The following is a 25630-nucleotide window of genomic DNA, read 5'->3' on the forward strand; positions in this document are numbered from 1 at the left end:
AGATTATGACACTGTTCTCCCTAACCTTCCCTTCTCCCTCCCTTCCCTCGCCAAGCTAGTCAGCTAGGCAACTGGAACTTGCCCCTCATCTCAGCTCATGCAAAATGGCTCATCCATTACTGGTTCACAAGGACTTGTGTCCCAGTAGGACTTGTATCCCTGTGGGACTTAACCCCATTCAAGGTAAGAAGCAAGAGGAAGCTATTGACCGGAGGCCATCGTCTCAGAATAACGGGGTGCCAATTTAAGATTGAGAAGACGAGGGATTTCTTTTCTGAGGATTGTGAGTCTTTGCAACTCCTTGATACAGAGAGCTGGGGGCAGATTCATTGGGTGGAATTTTCCTGTCCTGCCCACCACGGGAATGTAGCGGGTGGGACAGGACCATGCAAATTTCCCTTGACCTCAGCCTCAATTTTCCAGTTTTGGGGCAAGCGCAGCCGGAAAACCCAGCCCATTGTGTATATTTCAGGCTGAGATTGCGAGGAAGGGGCAGGAAAGTGGATGAGGAATGTTGGATCAGCCATGGACGGTGCAGTAGTTAGCACTGCTGCCTCACAGCGGCAAGGTCCTGGGTTTGATTCCAACCTTGGATGATTGTCTGTGTGGAGTTTGCAAGTTCTCCCCGTCTCTGCGTGCGTTTCCTCCGGGTGCTCCAGTTACATCCCACACTCCAAAGATGTGCAGGTTAGGCGGATTGGTCATGCTAAATTGCCCCTTAGCGTCCAAAGATGTGCGGGTTAGGTCATTTGGCTGTGCTAAATTGCCCCTTAATGTCAGGGGGTTAGCAGGGTAAATACTTGGGGTTACTGGGATAGGGCCTGGGCGGGATTGTTGTTGGTGCAGGCTCGATGGGTTGAATGGCCTCCTTCTGCGCTGTAGGGATTCTGTGGACCTATTGAAGAGCGGAGGAGGCTCGAGGGGTCGAACGGCCTGCTCCTGTGCCTATTTCTTATGGTCTTATAAATAAAACATGAGAAAGTTCCCTTTGAGTGATATGAAAAATATGTTTTTATTGATAGACTTGCAGCAAGTAAAGTGCAGAAGAGTTGCTCAGCAATTCACACTTACTGGAGATGAGAATGTCAGCTTGGCAGCAGTAATTATTCCCGAGACATCCATTTTAAGGCCCATAATCTCTCTTGGGCTACGTTAAGAGTGACCTGCACTAAGGTTCTACTAACCTTTTATATACAATGGCTTCAGCATGAAGATAAAATATTACAGCAACCCCTCGCAGCAAGAGACACGCCATGAGATGAGAAACACTCTGCTCCTCCACGGTACTTCCTTCACCAATGAGGGTTTCTTTTAAAAAAAAAGATAAATTGTGAACCTTCTAAATTGTATTGTTATTTGCAGAGGAGAGGGTCGCTGCGTCTGGTAGTGAGCTAATTAATGACACTGTGATCATGAACATGGCTTATATCCACCTGGATATCCTTTCTCCAGGGTGCCTCTGAGCTAGGTAAGAGAGTAAGCAATATTAGAGATAACTGGGACAGATTTAATCCATCTTTATGTTACAATGTAGGTTTTGAACTATCTCAACTGAAGGATTTGTATGAAATAAAATTGGAGGCAGTGAATTGGTGTTCAGTGTTGCCATCTCTGATGTTGCTGCCCTGGCTGTTCATTCAACTGTCCTGTTGTCATAGTCTATCTTCCTTCCTGGGATGTGAGCAAAGTGAACATTTATTGTCCTTCCCTAATTGCTCTTTACAGGTGGTGCTGAGCTACCCTTGAACTGTTGCGGTCCATGTGGCCTAGGTACATCTTGAGTGCTGTTAGGGAAGGAATCCCAGGATTTTGACCCATAGACAGTGACAGTGACAGAACAGCGATAAGTTCCAAGGCAGCATGGTGTGTGCTTTGGAGAGAAATTTGCAGATTGTGGAATTTGCATGTGTCCGCTGCCCTTATTCTTCCAGTTGGTGGTCGTGGTGGGTTTGGGATGTGCTGCTGTATGTGTTGGGTGGCATGCTTCCCCTTTCAATTTGAAGACACAGAAACAACTTCAGGCCTTCCTCTGTTTTTCTGTTATCTTGCAATGATTATTTTTCTCTCTTTGAATTCATGTAAATTTGCCTAAGTGCAGGATCTGTCAGACTGGAGTCCAGTGGACAATGGGAAAATGTGAAATGGGACACATGAGATCCAGAAAAAGAACTTTTGAAAAGCCTGCCATCTATAAGACAACTGATGTAACTAATGTTGAATGCAATGGGCTGGACTGAGAATATCTTCCTGTAGGTTTGTACATCAATCCTGCACAGCCAGCTGTTTAAATCTCTCCGACCATTGATCTCTGGTCATCATAAGTTGCTGTCAATGCTTTGATTTAGAATCTATACACAAAGAGACAACAACTCTTTCCAAATCTCCCAAAACACAAACTCCAAACAGGTCACATCATCCAATAAGAAATATAAAAAGGGCATGTTGCCTGAGCTCCAAAGGTTGGATTACTAAAGGCCAAAGACTATACATTGGACATTGAGACTGGGAATTGCCTAGGAACACAGTGAGGACCTAACCCACAATGCTCACTGTCTTGGCTTTCCTCCTTTGAAGCCCATGAATGCACGAAATAAACTGATGAAATTAATTCATTAAGTTATGAACCTGCAGATACATTAGGATTGTCCAGTTAGGGTACTGGGACTTCCAGTTGTTTAAAGGTGTTGATTACAATGTTCTGTTAACTCCTGGGCCGGAATTATACCATCCCGACCCCTACGGGAATTGGAGCAGGTGAGGGGCGGACTATGGAAAGGTCCGCTGACCTCGGGCGGGATTTTATGGTTTCGGGACAAGCGAGGTCGCCTGTGTCTGGTCTCCCACACAGGCACACACTCACTGATCTCTCGGAGGAGGAGAGACTGACGGTACTGGTCATCCTGAAAGCACAAAACCTTTCAGCGCAATGCTGGGAATCTGGTCAAGATTTCCACCCCTTTTGGCACCAGAGGTACAGAGAGTTTTGAATCAGCCTGTGCAAACCAGACAGACGTGAGGCTGGACATTTTGAGAACTCCACAGTTAGTCGCTTGGAATAGGCACTTTCTGACCAGATTCGATTTTGACTGGCTGTGGAGTTTTGACTAGATTCTGTCCTGCATAGCTGCACCAATCTCCAATTCCCTACCAAGCTACCCGATAAGTGTGTCACTCCATAAAGAAGAATGTTAAATAAGTACAACAATGGACTTTGTGATTATCAGGCCAAGGGGCTTTCATACTGAACAATGATCCCAGTTTTAGGATCAAGGTATAACCCCCATCTGGCCTTAATGCAGAGTAAGACATTTCTATTTCCAACATTGGCCAGTCTCCCTGGGTCTATCTGAGTGATGTTGTCAACTAAGGGCAGTTTTGTGCAGTTGGTCTGTCTTGTACACCGTCCAAACTCATTTCATACAGGGGATTTTTTATTTACAGGACAGGCAATGCTTCACCCAGAGTCCATCCCTTCCCCCGCTCCCCACTTTGGGGGTAAATATAATGTTGCAACATTGCTGGTGCATTAATGCAGGCAACTCAAAAGCCTTTGTTTCCTTACCCATTTGTATTTGGCATCTTTGTAACTATCATGGACCCAGACCAAACTTAATATCAATTGGGTACCAGCTAACAAGAAGAGATTATGGTGTGGTGTATTATCATATGCAAGTTTAAAAACTCAAGGATTAGGAATGAGAGGGGAAGTTAGGCAAATCTATCTCACCTCGAACAGTAATTTGGAAGAACAGGCACTGGGAGCAGACTATTTATATAGTTTCAAGAGGCAATTGAATGCATTTGTCAGGCTAAATTTTGGAATCTGAAGAATGATTGGGCTCAATGCAACTGTCTTTCCAAACAAGGAGAAGGATGTAACATGAGCTGGCACAGATAAGAGGTGAGGGAGGGGAAGAAGGAAGAGCCTCCAACAGAGTATCTAGTTCCAAGAAATGACCTATAAGAGTACATAAATATATACGTGAATATATATATATTAATACAGTAATCTTGACAAAGCCTGTGCACATCTACGTGAAGAGATGCTTCTAGTTCGAAGCATGTTTGCCCCTTTTTTTGTTTAAGCTACTCGATTTCCTTTGCTGTTTCTAAGCGCTGAGATTTTTGAGTGCACACACTTGGACCGTGAAGAGGTATCGCCGTGCTGAAGCTGCATTCCGTTACGCGCTCTTCAAAGCTATGAGGAATTTGTAGCTGATTCACGATTGCTGTGGAGAGTGACTGAGAAATTCCTTCTGTGTGCGCGGGAAGTGGCTGTGAGGAGTCAGCAGTCGGCATTGTCAAACGAGGAGTCAGTCTCCAGGACGGACATTCCCATCACCTACTGGAAAAAAACAAAGCTTATCAGAGAACGAAGGCCCTGGAGGAAGAGCTCTGAATTACCCCACCTCAGTGACACTATTACACTCGTAAAGGAACAGCAGTAGACCATTTAGCCCCTCAAGCCTGATCCACCCACCATTCAAATAGATCATGGGTAGCTTGTAACTTAACCTTCTTTAATCATCGTTGCTCCATATATCTCAATATCCCTGACCCAACAAAAAATTGTTGATCTCAGTCTTGATCGCCTCATTTGCCCCTCAGCATCTATAGCCATTGGAGAATAGGGTGGGTGGCACAGTGATTAGCATTGCTGCCTCACAGCACCAGGGTTCCCGGGTTTGATTCCCGGCTTGGGTCACTGTTTGTGCAGAGTCTGCATGTTCTCCCCGTGTCTGCGTGGGTTTCCTCCGGGTGCTCCGGTTTCCTCCCAGTCTGAAAGACGTGCTGGGTAGGTGCATTGGCCATGTTAAATTCTCCCCCAGTGTACCCGAAAAGGCGCCGGAGTGTGGCAGCTAGGGGATTTTCACTTCATTGAAGTGTTAATGTAAGCCTATTTGTGACATGAATAAATAAATTTAAACAAATTGGGTGAAGATATGCCTCCTGCTTTCACTCCTGACCCCTATGGCTCACCTCTCCCCCACCAGAAAAAATAGTATATCTTTATCTCACTTATCAAATCCTTTTATCATCTTAAATACTTTGTCGAGATTACCCTTAAGGTTTCTAAACTCAAAGCAATACAAGCTAAGACTATAGATTGGTGAAGGTTGCTGTGGCTACAGCTTCCTCAGGCCATGACAACCCACCAGAAACTCACCCAACTGATAATTCCTCATGCATCAACCTAAATGGTTAGGTTTGGCACTATCTTGGCTGTAGAGAATGTGACAGGTCAGACTGACCCAATCCCCAGCCACACTGACCCATTCCCCACCCAGACTGACCCAGTCCCCACCCAGACTGACCCAATCCCCAGCCACACTGACCCATTCCCCACCCAGACTGACCCAGTCCCCACCCAGACTGACCCAATCCCCAGCCACACTGACCCATTCCCCACCCAGACTGACTCAGTCTCCACCCAGACTGACCCATTCCCCACCGAGACTGACCCAGTCCCCACCCAGACTGACCCATTCCCCAACCACACTGACCCATTCCCCACCCAGACTGACTCAGTCCCCACCCAGACTGACCCAGTCCCCACCCAGACTGACTCAGTCCCCACCCAGACTGACCCATTCCCCAGCCAGACTGACGCATTCCCCCACCAGACTGACCCAGTCCCCACCCTGACTGATCCAGTCCCCACCCAGACCGCACCCAGATTGATCCATTTCCCAGCCAGACTGCCCATTCCTTACCCAGACTGACCCATTCCTCACCCAGACTGATCAATTCCTCATGCAGACTGACCCATTCCCCAGCCAGATTGACCCAGTCTCCACCCAGACTGACCCACTCCCCACCCAGACTGACCCACTCCCCACCCAGACTGACCCACTCCCCAACCAGACTGACCCAGTCTCCAGCCAGACTGACCCATTCCTCACCCAGACTGACCCATTCCCCAACCAGACTGACCCAGTTCCCAGCCAGACTGACCCATTCTCCAGCCAGACTGACCCATTCCTCACCCAGACAGACCCATTCCTCACCCAGACAGACCCATTCCCCACCCGGACTGACCCATTCCCCAGCCAGACTGACCCATTCCCCAGCCAGACTGACCCATTCCCCACCCAGACTGACCCATTCCCCACCCAGACTGACCCATTCCCCAGCCAGACTGACCCATTCCCCAGCCAAACTGACCCATTCCCCAGCCAGACTGATCCATTCCCCAGCCAGACTGACCCGTTCCCCAGCCAGACTGACCCGTTCCCCAGCCAGACTGACCCATTCCCCACCCAGACTGACCCATTCCCCAGCCAGACTGACCCATTCCCCAGCCAGACTGATCCATTCCCCAGCCAGACTGATCCATTCCCCAGCCAGACTGATCCATTCCCCAGCCAGACTGATCTAGTCTCCACCCAGACTGACCCAGTGTCCAGCTGGGTACGGATTTAACTATTTAGTACCCTATAGCCAGAGCAACAGAAATGCAGGATTGCAAATACAGGGGCAGGTGGCTCACTATTTCCCTCCAGTCACCATGAATGACCTGGAGCTGTTTGGAATAAACACTCTATGCTCACCTAACATTTTAAAAGAAGAAAGACCAGTATTAATGTAGCTCCCTTCATGACCACCAGATGTCCCATGATGCTTTATAACCCAGTAGGGACTTTTTAAATGCAATCACTGTTGTAATCTAGGAAATGCAGCAGCCAGTTTACCCACAGTGATGTGATATTGATTGAAGGATAAATATTAGTCAGGACACTAGGGTTAACTCCCCTATTCTTCTTTGAAATAGAACCATTGGATATTTCACATCCACCAGATAGGGCCTCAATTTAATGCCTCACCTGAAAGGCTCCCTCAGTATTGCACTGCAGGGATAGCCCAGATTGATGTCCTGGAATGGGATGTGAATCCTCAATCGTCTGATTCAGAGGCAAGAGTACTACCAATTGAGCCATGGCTGACACCCAAGAAGACATCACTTCCCTCTGCACTTTTCCAAGCATGGACCATTGAGTGTGACTCTACCAGTGGTTGCCAAAGGGTGCGGCGTGCCACACTGGTGTTAAGTCTTAACACAAAGAGAGATGGCATGAAATCTGGAAACTTCTACGGGTTTCTATACGTGAATGTTTAAATGTTTCTTTGATTGTCCTTGAATTTTCCCGCCATCCTCTCTCACCGCACCAGTGTGGCGCGCCGCACCCTTTGGGAAGCACTGCTAGCCGGTCCTCCGGCTAATCTTCCATCTCCAGTTATAGCATCCCCTCCACCAGCTCACCTGAAACCGACTAACTCGCAATAAATGTGGAGTCAATGCTCAGCCTTCCTGTATAGTTCAGTAACAAAGCAGCCATGCTATTGATAGTGAACCAGTCTTTCATGTACCTGCTCAGAGTGTGTTCTTTCTGTTGCGCTTTGTGCGTCTTGGGCAAGTTCTGAAGGCAGAGGTTTCCCGGATTTGCTGACCACGGTATTGGCTTGGAGAAGCACAGACTCCATCTGGACGATTCCTGCTGGTGTCCATCCATCTGTACATCGGGAACAGGAAACAGCAATTTATTATCAAATATTTATCTCATATCTTTTATCATTTCCTACCTCTATTGTCTCTTTGGAATGAAACATTCCCTGTTGTAATAATCCTCTGTGATAACATTTTTAACCTCCCTCTTCATTCTTATCCTCATTCTATCCCTTGATTCCAATTCACCAACCCATCGGAATAAGCCTTTGCTACTTAACCTTTGAAAATGTCTATTTGATCTTTCCCTAACCTCTTTTGTATCATTGAAAAGGCACCAATTCTCTGCATCATCTTGTACCAAACCTGTATCACTGTAGCAATGTTTGCTGTAAATTTCTCAGAATGACATGTCCTGAATCACATGGCGCACTCCTAACCAATAATTTCCTTTTACTTCCTTTTACATTTGGTTCTCATTCACGAAATTCAGAAACTCCTTCCCCTTTCATATGGCCTGATTCTCTGACATCGTCAGACAGCCAGCGGGAATCCCGATGCCGCGGTGAATGGGGCGTCAGCCAAAAGTTGGCATTCCCGACGGGCATAAGGACTCTCAGGATTTACCCGACCCTCATTGGGTTCCTGCCCTGATTGGGTGGCAACCAAATAATTATGTAAACCCACTCATTTGAATGTCATTAGCGGGTTTGGCAGCCAATTCATCAGCTTCTCGCCATTGACCCAACCTGCCAACGGGAATGGCATCAGGCAGGCTTTACTTGTGCGACTCACAAGTAGGGACGTGATGTACTGGACCCAGAGGGTCCAAGGAGAGCACCACCAGCCCCTCAGAAAAGAGAGGCATTCTCCTGCCCCCTGGCACTTTGACACTGACACCCTGGCCTTGCCAAGAGCCTGAGGGGTGGGTCAAGGAGGTAGGTCCAGTGGCCATTTGCTCTTCTGCTGCTGCCAGGTTATAGAGGAAGGGTCGCTCAGAGGTCCTGGTTGTTGAGTGGGCACAGCTGAGGGCAAAGGATTGACTTCACCAATCTCCACTGGGATGGGATGTCATGACTGGACTGGCAGACCTGAAGGTCATCCCTGGTATGGTGATTTCAGTAAGAAGTCTCACAACACCAGGTTAAAGTCCAACAGGTTTATTTGGTAGCAAATACCATAAGCTTTCGGAGCGCTGCCCCTTCGTCAGATGGAGTGAAAATCTGTTCTCCAACAGTGCACAGAGACACAACATCAAGTTACAGAATACTAATTAGAATGCAAATCTCTACAGCCAGCCAGGTCTTAAAGGTACAGATAATGTGGGTGGAGGGAACATTAAACACAGGTTAAAGAGATGTGTATTGTCTCCAGACAGAACAGCTAGTAAGATTCTGCAAGATCAGGAGGCAAGCTGTGGGGGTTACTGATAATGTGACATAAATCCAACATCCCGGTTTAAGCCGTCCTCATGTGTGCAGAACTTGGCTATCAGTTTCTGCTCAGCGACTCTGCGCTGTCGTGTGTCGACAGCGGGATTCCTCTAACAGAGAGGAGATGTCAAGTTCACCAGGGGCGGGGAGGTTCCAGTCTGCCCCAATGTACGCGCACAGCTTTGATTTCAAAGTTGAATTCTTTGAAACCTTCTCCATTCCAATGGAACCCTTTGATCTCCAATAAATTCAATATACGGCGCCTTGAAAAAGCTTTCCATTGATCCATTGACAGCTCAATGGATTTCTATCATCCTCCAGCCACCTGTGTGTATTTTCATTTCCCTTCATGGTTGAATGCACCACAAGTACCTCATTAATCCTGACCGCAGTGTTGACGGAGTCTAGGCCTGGTTGACAGTCTATAATTTCACTTCCTCTTTTGCAACCCACAATGTTTTAAATAAATCACAGGCTTTCAGGTGAGGGGGGTGGGCGGTGGTGGACAGGGAGAATCCCACCCCTTGAGTGCATTTCAAGTACCCCTCTCATTTTAAGCTCAAACATCTCTCACAGTTTTATGTTGGCATTATCAACATATTCCATATTCAGAACGGTATTAAATGAAAGTAACCATTATGAGCAGGATACTGAGGTGATGGATTTGGCAAAGCAAAACAACTGTAAAATCAGAGCTGAAATGGTAGCACTCTGCAGGGGAGTAGCTGACTGGGAGAGTGGCAAAGGCCAGAGAGATGTGGGAGTTGGCAGAGTGGAGAGTGTGAATGGTGAAGTCCTATAGAATCACAGAATGACTGCAGTATTTATTTTTCCCAACAATGAGCTCTGGCTGATTGGATTGACATTTGGAACCTTGACCATTTAGAAGCTTGCAGACTGGGCTACTTTGTTTGGGCAGCACGGTGGCACAGTGATTAGCACTGCTGCCTCACAGCGCCAGGGTCCCAGGTTCAATTCCGGCCTCGGGTTACTGTCTGTTTGGAGTTTGCACATTCTCCCCATGTCTGCATGGGTTTCCTCCGGGTGCTCCAGTTTCCTCCCACACTCCAAAAATGTGCGGGTTAGGTTGATTGGCCATGTTAAATTGACCCTGGTGTCAGGGGGATTAGCGAGGTAAATGCGTGGGGTTGCGGGAATAGGGCCTGGGTGGGATTGTGATCGGTACAGATTCAATGGGCTGAATGGCCTCCTTCTGCACTGTAGGGATTCTATAATTCTGCAAATTGACGTTTAAATAGGGGAAATGAATAAACGTGAGGAACCATGGGTCAGAAGACACAAAAGTCTGAGATAATGAAGTGTCCAAAGATTTGGGTGATAAGCCAGTATTATTGTAGGGATGTTAATGATCAGATTAAATCTTGGCTGGTTAATAAAGCTTCTCAGAGAAAGTAGACACCTAGGAAAAACAATCATTACCAGCTGGCCACCTTCAATCCTCTACGGTGGAAAAAGTGTGCCGCCCAAGCTTGTAAAATATAAAAAATGTGGTTCCTGACTCAAAGCACAGTATGTTAAATAAAGAGAGGTGGGATTTGGATCTAGACTGAGTAAATACTGTACCTTCGTACTGCAGCTATTGAGCAGGTGCACTGCCAGGGATTGTTGGACAGAGTCATGTTCCTCATTTTGGTCAGGATGAGGTTTGAAGGTAGAGTCTCCAATTTGTTGTCATCCAAATGGAGGGTGGAGAGAGCAGTAACGCCATTGAACGCTCCATCTGAAAACTAAACACAACAGTTCAGCTAGATCTACTTTCATTCCACTGTATCATCTAAAATATGCATCCTGTGCAATATACTGTAAAAACCAAGAAACCAAAAGAAAGGTTTAAAATCTCAAACTGCTGCTATTGGTGGCACAGTGGCTAACACTGCTGCCTCACAGCGTCAGGGACCTGGGTTTGATTCCCAGCTTGGATCGCTGTCTATGTGGAGTCTGCACGTTCTCCCCGTGTCTGCGTGGATTTCCTCCGGGTGCTCAGGTTTCCTCCCACAGTCTGAAAGACGTGCTGGTTAGGTGTATTGGCCATGCTAAATTCCCCCTCAGTGTACCCGAAAAGGTGCTGGAGTGTGGCGATGAGGGGATTTTCACAGTAACTTCATTGCAGTGTTAATGTAAGCCTACTTGTGACTAATAAAATCTCCTGAGAAATGTCATTTTATCTACTCCGCTAACTAATGCAAGCTTTCAGTTTAAAGACTAATATTGCAGTCATTGCCAGATTGATGGAATAATTAATACTTAACTAGTGAGGAAATGGTCAGATGGTATTGTAGTGCTTGAAAGTGAAATGACTGGGAATGGCGTGCCTTATTCCGAATACCAGTTTCCTCTCTGACTTTTACCTAGTTAATTATGGGGAGGCGATTGCCTAGTGGTATTATCGCTGGACCATTAATCCAGAAACTGTTCTGCGGGTTTGAATCCCTCCACGGCAGATGGTGGAATTTGAATTCAACAAAAAAAAAATCTGGGAATTAAGAATCTACTGATGACTGTGAAACCATTGTCGGAAAAACCCATCTGGTTCACTCATGTCCTTCAGGGAAAGAAATCTGCCGTCCTTACCCGGTCTGGCCGACATGTGACTCCAGAGCCACAGCAATGTGGTTGACTCTCAACTGTCCTCCAAGGGCAACTAGGGACAATAAATGCTGGCCAGCCAGCCAGCGACACCCACGTCCCACGAATGAATAAAGAAAATTATCACATTAACAGGAGCTCTTGAATGGATTGTAGAATTGGAGTCAGACCAGGTTGGGGAAGGGTGGGAGCTTTCCCCCTGAAGGACATTGGTGAATCAGTTAGGTTTTTATAACAATTTGACAATTTCCATTATTCCCTATTCCAAATGATCTGACTTATCAAATTCCTTTTACAACTTGCTCTGCAGCTTTTTGATCCCTGGGTTACAATTACAGGATGTGGAGATGCCGGCGTTGGACTGGGGTAAACACAGTAAGAAGTTTAACAACACCAGGTTAAAGTCCAACAGGTTTATTGTGTGGCTTTTGCTACCAAATAAACCTGTTGGACTTTAACCTGGTGTTGTTAAACTTCTTACTACAATTACAGGGCCATTAAAGAGTGGTTACCCATTAAAGAGGCTGGGGTGGGGAAAAAAAACTGACTTGTTGTGTTAATTAGGAATGAAGCACAATTTTTAAACAGGCATTAATCTTAGAACCATAGAATCCCTATGGTGCAGAAGGAGGCCATTTGGCCCATCGAGTCTGTACCAACTCTCTGAAAGAGAATCGTGCCCGGGCTTACATTCCCGCCCTATCCCTGTTACCCCGGCTAATCCACCTAACTGACATATCCTTGGACACAAAGGGGCAATTTAGCATGGCCAATCCACCTAACCTTTGGAGTGTGGGAGGAAACTGGAGCACCCGGAGGAAACCCACACACACTCAGGGAGAACGTGCAAACTCCACACAGTCATCTAAGGCCCGAATTGAGCCCAGGTCCCTGGCATCGTGAGGCAGCAGTGCTAACTACTGTGCCACCGTAACACCCTTGTTAACCTTTGAGGTTCTGATGAAAGCTCAGAGCTGGTACTAATCCACGGTTGGCAGTACACTGCCAGCTTTATCTCCAGACTGAGCTGACTGACCCGACTTGAACCAGGCCAGTAGTTGATTTTCACTTGGTCTCTACCTAGGGAGAAGAAAAGAGCAGCCAGGACACTAGCTCTAACCCATTACTCAGGCAAGTGTGAATGTTGAATGAAAGGATTCACCTGCAGAATTCCCTGTAGTTAACTGTGTACCAGTATCCCCTGTCTAAGACGCAGACTTGACCACGCTGACAAGGTACCTAGGAATACCAGCAACTATACAACTGTCCCCAGAATCTACAAATGAGGTAAAATCAAATTCTCAGCATGGGTCTGTCTTGCTCATAGGTGGAGTAAAGTTCAGCATATATCGAGTTAATCTGAAGATCTCAGTAACTCTTCTGTCTTCAAATCTCAGTTTGGCAAAACCTGAACCTGGAAATCTGAAAACAATTTTCTCATCTGTTTTCAGTCTTGGCAGCGACTGCCACCCGCGATCACTGACTGTATTGTAGAATCGAAGCTATAAAACCTACCCTTCAGTGTAAAGTCACAGACACTGTCGCAGTGGTTGGCTGTTTGTACAGGATACACATGGTTTCCTCCACAGCTAACAAATGGAAATTTCCACTAGAATTCCATCTTGGATAACTGATGTTGTTCAAGGAAGAGGGAGATGAGGATGTGCCTTTATTGCAAAATCGAATTAAATTCTTGCAACAAGTAGCATATCTTTGAACGTTTTGACAGTGGCCTATCTCTGGAATGGGCAGAGAGTGGGAGATTCATGGTCAAACCCTAACTTGCTGAGTTCCCCAAATCAACCACTGTAGGGAGTCCATTACCAGACTGTTGTTGTGTACCATCTAATCCATCCCCAAATCCAGCAATCTGTTCAGATGTTGAGAGATGGCTGCCACCTAATGTCATGGATGACAGTACCTTATTTCACAAGGCCAGAGCAGGGCAGGAAAGCAGATGGAGCAAGAGGAAGGAAACAAGGAATAAAATTAGTCAGTGCAGATGCGATGGACCAAATAGCCTCGTTTTGCAGTTTCTGATGTTAGCTGATTTCTGCCGGATCTGCAGCAATGTGTACGGTTAACCTCTATATACATGGCTTAAGGTAAGGGAATATTGTCAATGAATTGGGCTTCTAATTGCTATTGAGTAATGAGTACGACTTCTAGTTTGAGAAACACAACAGGATTACTAACAGTTGGTAATGTGTTCACTTCTGATTCAGAGTATCATTGGTTCAATTCCCACTCCAGAAGTTTGAACCCATAATTCAGGAAAACCTTCCCGTGTAGTACTGAAGGAGCTCTGCACTGTTGGAGGATCAGTATTAAGGGAGAACTGCACTGTCAGAGGATCCACATTGAGAGAGCACTGCACTGTCAAGAGGATTAGTATTGAGGAAGCGACACACTTTCAGAGGGTCAGTACTGAGGGAGCGTTGCTCTGTTGGAGGCTCAGTAATTAGGGAGAGCTGCAATGTCGGAATGTCAGTACTGAGGGTGCGCTGCACTGTCGGAGGGTCAGTACTGAGGGAGCGCTGCACAGTTGGAGGGTCAGTACTGAGGGAGCACTGCGTTGTCGGAGGGTCAGTATTGAGAGGATGCTTCACTGTCACAGGGTCTGTGCTGAGCGAGCATTGCACTGTCAGGTGATCAGTAATCAGGGAGCACTGCACTGTTAGAGAGTCAGTAATGAGAGTGCTCTGCACTCTCAGTCGGTATTGGGGAAACACTGCACTGTCAGATAGTCAGTATTGAGGAAGCAACAGACTTTTGGAGGGTCAATACTGAGGGAATGCTGCACTGTCAGAGAGTCAGTAATGAGGGACTCTGCACTCTCAGAGTCGGTACTGAGAGAATGCTGCACTTTCAGAGAATTAGTATTGAAGTAACAAACTTTTGGAGGGTCAGTTCTGAGGCAGTGCCACCCTGTTGAAGGATCAGCACTGAGGGAGCACCGCCCTGTTGGAGGGTCAGCGCTGAGGGAGCGCCACCCTGTTGGAGGGTCAGCGCTGAGGGAGCGCCACCCTGTTGGAGGGTCAGCACTGAGGGAGTGCCACCCTGTTGAAGGATCAGCACTGAGGGAGCACCGCCCTGTTGGAGGGTCAGCACTGAGGGAGTGCCACACTGTTGGAAGGTCAGCACTGAGGGAGCGCCACCCTGTTGGAGGGTCAGTATTGAGAGAGCATCGCCCTGTTGGAGGGTCAGTATTGAGGGAGCGCTGCACTGTTGGAGGGTCAGTATTGAGAGAGCATCACCCTGTTGGAGGGTCAGTATTGAGGGAGCGCTGCACTGTTGGAGAGGAAAATGGAGTCCACGACTGATACACCAGCCCAAAGAATCAACGCTTTGGGACCTATGGCTCCCTAACTCCCAAAGCGACGTGATGTCTCGCTCTCTCGTGGACTAAGTGCCAGAGATTGATTGCTGTGATTGGTGAACGCTCTATTATTATTGCATTGTGTGTTTTTGAAATTCATTCTCAGGATATGAGAGCTAGTACTTAGGCCAGTATTTATTATGTATCCTCAGCTGTCCTTGGAAAGGAATGGTAGAATGCACTGCCTTCTCAAACCATTGCAGTCTGTGCGGTGAAGATAGTCTTACAGTGCTGTCAAGCAGACAGGGTCAGGATTTGACTCAGTTACGATGAACAAATACGTTTCCAGATGTTGGAAGGATCCACGGGTTGATGGGCCTGCACACTGCATGTCTGGAACCAAACCTCCTCTGGCCTGGGGTTGCGAGGGAACTAGTTTCTCTGTGTTATCGTAATAAAAAGGCACTGAGGTGGAAATCCAATTCTATGAGGAACTTGAGGCTGCTCTCTGGAGAATCCCGACGTCAGTCTATCTTTACCGACTGGGTGATTTCAATGCAGAGGTGGGTTTGGACCGTGGGTCACGACCTTGTGGATGGAGAGTCTGTGTATGGCAAGGAGAGGCTCACACTTTTGGCTCTCTATTTCACGTTGCTGCTAGCTGGTAGTATTGGGGTGGTAAATGAAAAGCAAACCAGCGCACCAACGTATGCTAACCCTCTTCACCACACATCATACACAGCACATTGACCTGTAGGACACACAAAATTGGCATAAAGATTTGTTCTGATTTCAGACAGAACAGACAACCCTGGCCATTACCAGGATGGAACCCGCATCCTCAGTGTTATTAGTGTCACACTAACAATCTGAGCCAATTGGCCAACAGCTTTTTGGGTTCCTCAGGAGAGTTGGAAGCTACGGGAATAAAACCCGGATAAATAAAATCTGGATTGGAGCCCAAACGCGGTCCGACGTCTAAATATGTCGGGCACGATCTTACTGGCCGTCCACACCACGCTCCCGCTGCAGCAAGGTTGGAGAATTTGGTGCCCAACCAAATCTCCGTTCACTGCAGCGGGATGGGAAAATCCTGCCGGCGTGAATGGTGGTAAGATTCCGGCCGTCATCTTCCTGACAACTGGTACAACCAAGCTGATGCCAAACATAGTCCTTTGTATGCCTTTAGCTCAACCAAGGGGGTCAAGAGCAAGCCTCTGACATTTGGGCAACCCAGGGTCTCCATAAAATTTGCCCAGGCTTGATCTCTCGGTGGGACACTCCAGTTCCGCTGCAGAGCATTAACACAATACTGGTGACAGAGGTACTGAGAGATAAGCCCAACTCAATTGGTGTAGCAAACACGTGCTATGTGCTGTAGACAGTGAGAGGGACCATTGTGTTCCACTGGTCAACTATTGCCCATCTGAAGTCGGGCAATTCCGGACTAGGGAGGTGCTCAATCCATCTCCTTCAGTGAGTACTTGGAGCTTAAGAATCTTCGCTCAACAAGTGAACACAATCCATTGCACCATAAAGAAAATCAAAAAGGGAAAAGATGCCAATTCTTGGATTAGCAAGCGGGAAGGTCAGGACCACGTGCACAGGACAGACAGATGACTTGCAGCTGGCCGATAATGTGCGCAAAATAGATGTGATCAACATGGAACTTGATAGGCTGAACATCGACATAACATCCCGACAAGGGACCAGACTCACCAAGAGTGAATCACTGAAAGAAAAACATTACACATTACATTAAAACGTTATATCTTGCTGGGTAAGAGTTCAGGTGAAAGCCGTGAGCAAGGTGTAGACTTTACTATAAGGAACTTGCTACTCAACAATAAAACCCTCCATAATTGAAACAAAATGTGTCTTCTCTAACTGCCTCTCAACTCAAACAGGTCCAATTAATCGCTTGAGAACCTACAGAGGTGGAAATCCAATTCTATGAGGAACTTGAGGCTGCTCTCTGGAGAATCCCGACGTCAGTCTATCTTTACCGATTGGGTGATTTCAATGCAGAGGTGAGTTTGGACCATGGGTCACGACCTTCCTGCCTGAGACATTAAGGCTTTGGAAAGATCAATGAGGCTACCTGAGCTTTGCTGTTACCTCAAACACCTTTCAGAACCAAGCATGCCACAAGGTGTCCTGGACACACTGAAGATCAGGGCATTGGCATCAGCCGGATCTGACCATCACCAGACATGACTCAGTGAACAGCATTCTCAACACACGTCTCTACCACAGCGCTGACTGTGATACAGATCACCCCCCCTGGTGTGCACTAGGGTGAGGTGCAACCCTTGAAGCTTTATCATTCAAAGCTGAAATGCTGACATTGTAAAAAACAACCAACCACCAGCTACTCAATAGAACAGATGTTCTGCCGCATTCTCACACAGAATGCAGAGTGAAACAATAGCACACTCTCAACAAACAGGAAACAAAGCCAAAAGAATGCTGACAGGTTTGAGGCTAACATCACTGCGCTGGAACCTGCCATTGAGGCAGGGGTGCGGGGGTTAATTGCAAGAGAGATTCGAGTGAGAAAGCTCTGAATGCACTAAGAAGTGCTCAAAGTAAACAGACTGCTAGGCAGTGCGTCAGTGATTACTAGTTACCACTCTCTTAGAATGTCCAGCTGTCCAGATCCAAAGGGTGGCGCAGTGGTTAGCACTGCTGCCTCACAGCGCCAAGGACCCGGGTTCAATTCCAGCCCAGGTCACTGTCTGCGTGGAGTTTGCACGTTCTCCCCGTGTCTACGTGGGTTTCCTCCGGGTGCTCCGGTTTCCTTCCACAGTTCAAAGATGTGTGGGTTAGGTTGATTGGCCATGCTAAATTGCCCTTTAGTGTTAGGGGGTCAGCAGGGTAAATATGTGGGGTAAAGGGGATAGGGTTGGGGTAGGCTTGATGGGCCAATTGGCCTCCTTCTACATTGTAGCCATTCTATGTCCTTTGACACAGGGAATGCCAGGGTCATGCATGAAGGGTATGAAGCAAAGAAAATGACTTCATTGGAAAAAAAGGTGGGGGAAATCATCAACTGCAATAAGCCAGTGAGAGAGATGGTGGAACACTATCTTGAGTTGTAGTTGAGGAAAAACACTCTCACTGAGAAATCAGTTTACAGTACTGATATCCAGTACTCACTCTAGATATCCCACTCTGGATATCACAGAAAGCCTGCCTGTCATGGCAGAGCTGGATATAAAACCCACAGTGGAGCAGCTCAGCAAAGTTATTGACTCATTCGCCATGGACAAAGCTCCAGATGCTGACACTATTGCCTGAACCCATCAACGTGGGAAAGTGGCACTCCTGCTGCATCTGCATGAACTGCTCCATCTCCCCTGGAGGAAGGGAGCAATGCCCCAGGATAGGTGTGATACAAACATTGTGACCTGGTACAAGAAAAAGGACGTCACAGTGCTTGCAACAATCAAGGCACCTCCCTGTTCAGCAATGTGGGAAAAGTATTTTCTCGTGTTGCTTTTTTCAGGCTGTGGATCTTGGCTGAATGCATCCATCCCGAATCCCAGTTTGGGATTTCAGAACTGAACAATCTTTAATTAACCTGATCTTCGCAGTCCGGCAGCTGTGAGGGAAATGCCGAGAGCCAAGAAGACTTCTATACATTGCCTTCCATGATCTCACCAATGTATATGACCATGAGAGCTGAGGTGGTCCGTTTAAGATGCTGGAGAAAATTGTCTCCCCACTGAAGCCACTCAGTGACATCTATTCTTTCCGTGACAACATGATGGGTAAGATCAGCTATGACGGGGCAACATTGGAACCCTTTGCAATCCACAATGGGGTCAAACAGTGTTGTGTTCTGGCACCAACATTCTTTGGCATATTCTTCTCTTTGCTGCTGTTACATGTCATCTACAGAGGGCGTCTACTAGTAAACCAGAACTGACTGAAAGCTGTTCGGCCTTGGCCACCTGAGATCTGAGACAAAAGTGTACCAAGTCCTTATCAGAGTGTTGCTCTATGCTGACGATGCTGTACTAATGTCCCACACTGGGGAACGCCTGCAGCAGCAAATAGACAGAATCTCTCACACCTGTAAAGAGTTTGGTTTGAGCATCAGGGAGTCAAATGTCACGCTCCAGGATGTTTTCATTCTGCTGTCTATCAATGTTGACAACGTGACCCTGCAGGTCGTTGATCAATTCACATATCTCGGCTCCACAATCACCAGCAATCTGTCACATGATGCTGAAATCAAGACACACATTGCAAAAGCTGCAGGTGGGATGTCCAAGCTGAGAAAGAGTTGGAACAATAAGAACTTGACTGAGAACACCAAACTTTGAGTCTCCTCTACATTGGTGAGACCTGGGACAATATATGTTGGCAGGAGAAAAGGCTGAACGGTTTCCACTTTCATTATCTCAGACACATTCTCAGCATCTCTTGGCAGGACAAGTCTCCAACTCTGAGAATCCTGAGTGTGCTCATTCCATCAGCATACACTCATTACTAATCCAGCGATGTTCTGCATTGCCTTGGCCACAGCCCAGAGGCCTTCTGCATGGAGAATCGGCCACTGGGTCAGGACCTATTGAGCATCCAGACCACCTCAACAATGACACCCGCAAGTGAGATATGAAGATGGCAGACAACCATGCTAATAACTGAGAGATAGTTGGTGACAGGTTGACCTCCGGAGGTTGACTGCTTTAAAGGGCATTGAAAGGAATGAACAGAATGAAAAGCACCGCTGGCTGAGAAGAGGACTCAGAGAAAACAGAGGCCAGTGAATCCTACACCTTCTCAGCTCACTTCCTTCAAATCCGGCACAGACCGCCACGCCATGCCACTGAACCACACCAAATGATGGTGAACACGGAGTTCACCACCACTATACAAATCATCATCCAATGAGTCGGAAGGCTACCTCAGACTCATGAGCCCCAGTTTGCTACTTTTACACTTGTCTGGGTGCCCACTCAATGTGAACACAAACTGAATGTTGCCTGGAACAGTGTTAATTCCATTCACAGAGCAGACCCATGCTAGTATGTTCTAGTAAACCCAGAGTACTTCAAATAAATTCCGTGTTCTCTGCCCAGCAGCACATATCCACCTCCGCGCGCCTGAATGTTGTCTTTCTTTTCGGAACACACAGCAGTCAATGGCGTGCTTGTTATAGACCCCAGTGGATATTAGCGAGGCTGCATAGAGCTGGACTTGTGTCACTATAATCCAAGCAGTCTCTGGAAAGACACTTCTTTGGTTTTGGAGAAATAGTTATTTGTTTGTTTAGTTTGAAATATTTATGATAAATTGAGAGAAGAATGTTGTTAATTCACAGCCAGACACATTTACTAACCTTGTGTGGCCTGCCTGATAGATACCAGTGGGCTGTTTGAGGGCATTATTGCTACCTCCCAGTCTGCCCTCTCAGGCAGATACCAGGGATCCCGTGGCACTATTTTGAACAAGAGAAGATGAGTTCTTGGCCTCCTCCTGAGAACCACACATCATAGATGCCAGTCTTCCATTTAATTCAATCCACATGATATCAAGAATGGCTGAAGGTGCTGGATAAGGAAAAGTCTGTGGACCCTGACAGCATCCTGCTGTAATAATGAAGACTCGCTCCAGAACTAATGCCCACTGGACCAAACTTTACAATACAGTTGGAGCACTGGCATCTACCCGACAATGTGGAAAATTGGCCACAAGAAGATATTACTGTTCTATCAATCTACTCTTCATCAAGAGCAAGTGATGGAAGATGTCATCAAAGGTGCTATCAGGATGCACTTGCACAGCTCAGTTTGGTCTCTGCCAGGGGCCACTCAGCTCCAACCTCATTACAACCTTGGTCTAATCATGGACAGAAGAGGTGAGAGTGACTGACCTTGACACCAAGGAAGTATTTCACAAAGTGTGGCATCAAGGATCCTCAACAAGACGAAAGCCCATGGGGAATGAAGAGGGAAAACTCTCCGCTGGCTGGAGTCACACCTGGCACAAAGGAAGATGATTGTGGGACTTGGAGGTCAATCATCTCGGTCCTTGGATGTCGCTGCAGGAATTCCTCAGGGTAATGTCTGAGTACTTTCGGCTGCTTCACCAATGACCTTCCATCTAACATAAGGTCAAAAGTGGGGGTATTTACTGATGATTGCATAGTGTTCAATACCATTTGCAAATTCTCAAACAGCCAGCATGCAGCAAGACCTGGACAATATTCAGGCCTGAGTCGAAAAGTAACAGTTATAGAGTGATAGAGTTTTACAGCACAGAAAGAGGCCCTTCGGCCCCTCACCTTGTGCCAACCATCAAGCACCTATCTCTTCTAATCCCATTTTTTCAGCAGCTCCGTAGACTTGTATTTTGTGGTGTTTCAAGTGAACATCTAAATGTGAGGGTTCCCGCCTCTACCACCCTTTCAGGCAGTGAGTTGCAAATTCCCACCACCCTTTGGGTGAAAAGGTTTTTCCTCAAATCCCCTCTCAATCTCCTGCCCCGTACCTTACATCTCTACATGCCTCTACTATGGGGAAAAGTTTCTTCCTATCTACCCTACCTAATGTCCCTCATAATCTGTATACACCACACATGTGCCAGGCAATGCCTATCTCCACCAATAACAAATTTAACCATTGCCCCTTGACATTCAGTGGCGTTACCATTGCTGAATCCCCCACCATCAACATCTGGGGGGTTACCACTGACCAGAGACTGAACTGGATCATCCATATAAATACTGTGGCGACAAGAGTAGGTCTGAGACTGGGAATTCTTTGGCAAATAATTCACCCTCTAACTCCCCAGATGGTCTGTCCACCATCGACAAAGCACAAGTGAGGAGGCTGATGGAATACTCTCCAGTTGGCTGGTTGAGTTCCGCTCTGTAAGAACTCAAGCAGCATGCTTGATTGGCACCATCATAAAGTTCACTCCCTCCAGTGGCAGCAGTGTGTACCATCTACAAGGTGCTCTGCAGGAATTCACCAAGTTTTCTTAGACAGCGCAGCGACACCACAGCGTGGAGACACCACAGCGTGGACAGGCCACAGCGCGGAGACACCACAGCGCGGAGACACCATAGCGCGGAGACACCACAGCGCGGGGAGGCCACAGCGCGGAGACACCACAGCGTGGAGACACCATAGCGCGGAGACACCATAGCGCGGAGACACCACAGCGCGGGGAGGCCACAGCGCGGAGACACCACAGCGCGGAGACACCACAGCGCGGAGACACCACAGCGCGGGGAGGCCACAGCGCGGAGACACCACAGCGCGGAGACACCACAGCGTGGACAGGCCACAGCGCGGAGACAACACAGCCCGGAGACAACACAGCGCGGAGACACCACAGCGCGGAGACACCACAGCGTGGACAGGCCACAGCGCGGAGACAACACAGCGCAGAGACAGCACAGCCCGGAGACAACACAGCGCGGAGACACCACAGCGCGGAGACACCACAGCGCGGAGACACCACAGCGCGGAGACACCACAGCCCGGAGACACCACAGCGCGGAGACAACACAGCGCGGAGACAACACAGCGCGGAGACACCACAGTGCGGAGACACCACAGCGCGGAGAGGCCACAACGCGGAGACACCACAGCACGGAGACACCACAGCGCGGAGACACCACAGCGCGGAGACACTACAGCGCGGAGACACCACAGCGCGGAGAGGCCACAGCGCGGAGACACTACAGCGCGGAGACACCACAGCGCGGAGAGGCCACAGCACGGAGACACTACAGCGCGGAGACACCACAGCGCGGAGAGGCCACAGCGCGGAGACACCACAGCACGGAGACACCACAGCGTGGAGACACCACAGCGCGGAGACACCACAGCGCAGAGACACCACAGCGCGGAGAGGCCACAGCGCAGAGGCACCACAGTGCGGAGACACCACAGCACGGAGACACCACAGCGCGGAGACACTACAGCACTACCTGTATCAAATAGTGGATATGTCAATGATCTCAGTCAGGGGATTTGACAGACCTGTCTCCTCAATCCCTTACAGGATTGGTTTAAACAGACAAGCAGAGTTCAGTCAGTGAGGTGGGGTTGAGATGTGGCAGTTGAATGGAGAAGCAAGCGGGCTGTCAGTGTAGGGGAAGGGGGATGGGGTGGTGGACCCTCCAGCAGTGAAGCTTACCCTCTCCAGCCCCATGTTATTCAGCCACAGGCGCTCGACATATCTGCCAAAGGAGCGGAAGGCGTTGTCAGGGATGGTTCTGATGGCGTTGAAGGACAGCTTGAGTTCCTCCAGCACCCGGAGCTTGCTGAGGGCCGCTGCCGGGTAGGTGTTGAGCTTGTTCTTGTCCAGGTGGAGAGTAGCCAGGTTCTCCACATCATCCAGGGCGCCGGGCAGGATGGCGCTCATGTCGTTGCCGGTCAGATGGAGCCACCTGAGCTCCTTCGCCCCGGAGAAGGTGCCGGGCCGGACCTGGTGCATCCTGTTGTTGGTGAGCTGCAGCAGGAAGAGGCTCCTGAGGGGTGTCAGCAGCCCCTTGGCCAGCTCGCTGATCCTGTTACTGTCCAGGTAGAGGTAGGTCAGCTGTGAGAGATCCTGGAAAGCCCCCGGCCTGATGGTGCTGATTTCATTGTTGGACAGGTAGAGATAGACCAGCTTCTTGAGTCCACGGAAGGCGTTGGGAGCCAGCTCTCGGATGTGGCAGTCCTGGAGATGCAGCGAGACCAGACTCTTCATGGAGCTAAATCCATTGGGAGGGAGGACGGGGTAGTTGTTCTGCTGCAGGCTCAGGAGTTTCACCTTGCTGGGGACCCTGGGGATTTTCTTCAGCCCCCTGTTTTCACACACCACATGGAGCAGGTCCCCCAGACAGTGGCAGCCACTGGGACAGCGAGGGGCTGCTGTCACCATCGCCAGCAGAGGGGCCAAGAGGAGCCAACTGTGTCCCTGCATCTGTCCGGGCTGGAGTCACACACACACACACACACACTGAGAGCAGGGAGGGAAGGGGTGTCTGAGGCAGCCTGGACCCGTGCAGCTCCGAGCTAACCCTGCAACCCAGACTGAAAGGCTATTTATAACCTGCTCGCCTCCCTGTGGAGATAGGCGGGGCAATTCCTTTAACACTGCAACAACCAGAGGGAATTTCTATTAGCGGGTACAGACAGGGCAAGGCGTTGCTGATTGAGATCCCACCAGACACAGGGGCAACCGAAAAGTGCCAGCAAGGGTTCTGATCCAAATCCATCACCAGGGAACTCGGACCAGATGAGATTCTCATGTTGCCCCTAAAAATCAGCCTGCCTCCCAAAGCCACTTCCCATTTCAATATGCTGACAGCAAAAGCTGAGAGAGGGAAAACTCAAACCTAGAAGCAAAACAATACTGCCGAGGCTGAAAATCTGAAATTTAAAAATAACATAGAAAATGCTCAGGAGGCCAGACACCCGCGGGGGGGGGCGGGGGGGGGAGGCAATGAGCCTTGGTCGGAACTCTGAAAGTCCATCAACGTGAAATATGAACTCTATTTCTCTCTGCAAGGGGAAATCTCTCTCTAAATCTCTCTCTGCAAGGGGCAACTTCTCTCTCTGCAAGGAGAGATCTCTCTCTAAATATCTGCCTCTGCGAGGGGAGATCTCTCTTTCTGCAAGGGGAGTTCTTTCTCTCTGCGAGAGGAGATCTCTCTCTCTATGCAAGGGGAAATCTCTCTCTCTGCAAGGGGAGAGTTCTCTCTCTGCAAGGGGAGAGCTCTCTCTCTGCGAGGGGAAATCTCTCTTCATTGTACAGTCCATTATCCAGCATCAATTCATGGTCAGTGCAGAGAACTTGCATCCGTTCAGAAAGCTGGAATTATAAAAACAGCTCCCAAGAGCTATGCTGTGCATTCTGGAAGTGGCTTTTTAACTTAAACAAAGCACTCAATAAAAATAGTAAGGCAATTATTTATTTCCCTTCAAAGTTTTCCTTTTTTTAAAAGATTTGAGAAAAAAGACTGTCAGCGATTTGGCAGACTCGGTGCACCAAGCTCCTGCTTGTTGGATCCCTGCCTTTCCTTCATATTTATGTAATCTGTGAAATGTATTAATTCTCCAGCTCTTAAAATGTGCTAAAAAAGAAACGACTGCCCAGATTCCAAAATAGTTTGCAAAGGCAAAGAAAGAGCGTATTTTACAGATAGAAAAAAACCCCACATTTTTGAGATGTTACCTCACGCTTATATAATCAATGTGGAATTCAAGCATTCCTTGAAATGGCCTTCCCAAGTTTATTTTAATGTTACCTTTCAAAAAACTTATTTAAACATTTTCCCTTTATCTCCCCCCTCATTTGTCTCACTATTATTTCATAGGTATGAAGGAATTTTGTCCATTAATTAGTCACGAAGGAAGGAATCACTGAACACTTGGACAAATTTTGAGCTGATCAGAGAGAGAGAGGAATATTTTGAGGAATGTCTTCGGTAAGGGAGCATTTATGGATAATATTCATATGGATTTTCAGAAAGCAGTCAATAAGGTTTAGAAAGGGCACCTGGGTGTCCTCGGGAGTGGCATGGACAAGATGGGCTGAATGGCCTCTTTCTGAGCTGTAGCTTTTCTGTGATGCTATAGTTCCACATAGCAAATTGTTCACAGACATGAATGGAATTGGAGGCAAGCTATTGGCCTGGATGGGGAATGGGTGAAGGTAGGAGGCAGAGAGTGGGGATACAGGGTATGTGCTCGAATTTACTGGATGCTACTAGCAGTGTGCTCTGGGCATCTGTATTGGGGCTGCAATCTTTCACTGCAATTATACATTACTTAGATGGAGGAATAGAGAGTCCTGTATCTGAACTTGCTGACCATC

The 25630-nt window shown here is 48.0% G+C and overlaps 2 protein-coding genes across 3 annotated transcripts in view; one reads left to right on the forward strand and one right to left on the reverse strand.

Moving 5' to 3' along the window:
- acsf2 (acyl-CoA synthetase family member 2) overlaps window positions 1-25630 on the forward strand; it is a 135816-nt gene that overhangs the window by 67903 nt on the left and 42283 nt on the right. The gene's annotated exons all lie outside the window — the stretch shown is intronic.
- Window positions 997-23781, reverse strand: chad (chondroadherin). Its single transcript, XM_078225986.1, has 4 exons — window positions 22964-23781; window positions 10462-10625; window positions 7369-7511; window positions 997-4342 (listed from the first exon to the last, which is right to left on the reverse strand). The coding sequence occupies exons 1-3, from the start codon at window positions 23732-23734 to the stop codon at window positions 7373-7375; spliced, it is 1074 nt and encodes a 357-aa protein (XP_078082112.1). The 5' UTR covers window positions 23735-23781; the 3' UTR covers window positions 997-4342; window positions 7369-7372.

This window comes from Mustelus asterias, chromosome 12 (assembly GCF_964213995.1).
Source record: "Mustelus asterias chromosome 12, sMusAst1.hap1.1, whole genome shotgun sequence".
Taxonomy (NCBI): domain Eukaryota; kingdom Metazoa; phylum Chordata; class Chondrichthyes; order Carcharhiniformes; family Triakidae; genus Mustelus; species Mustelus asterias.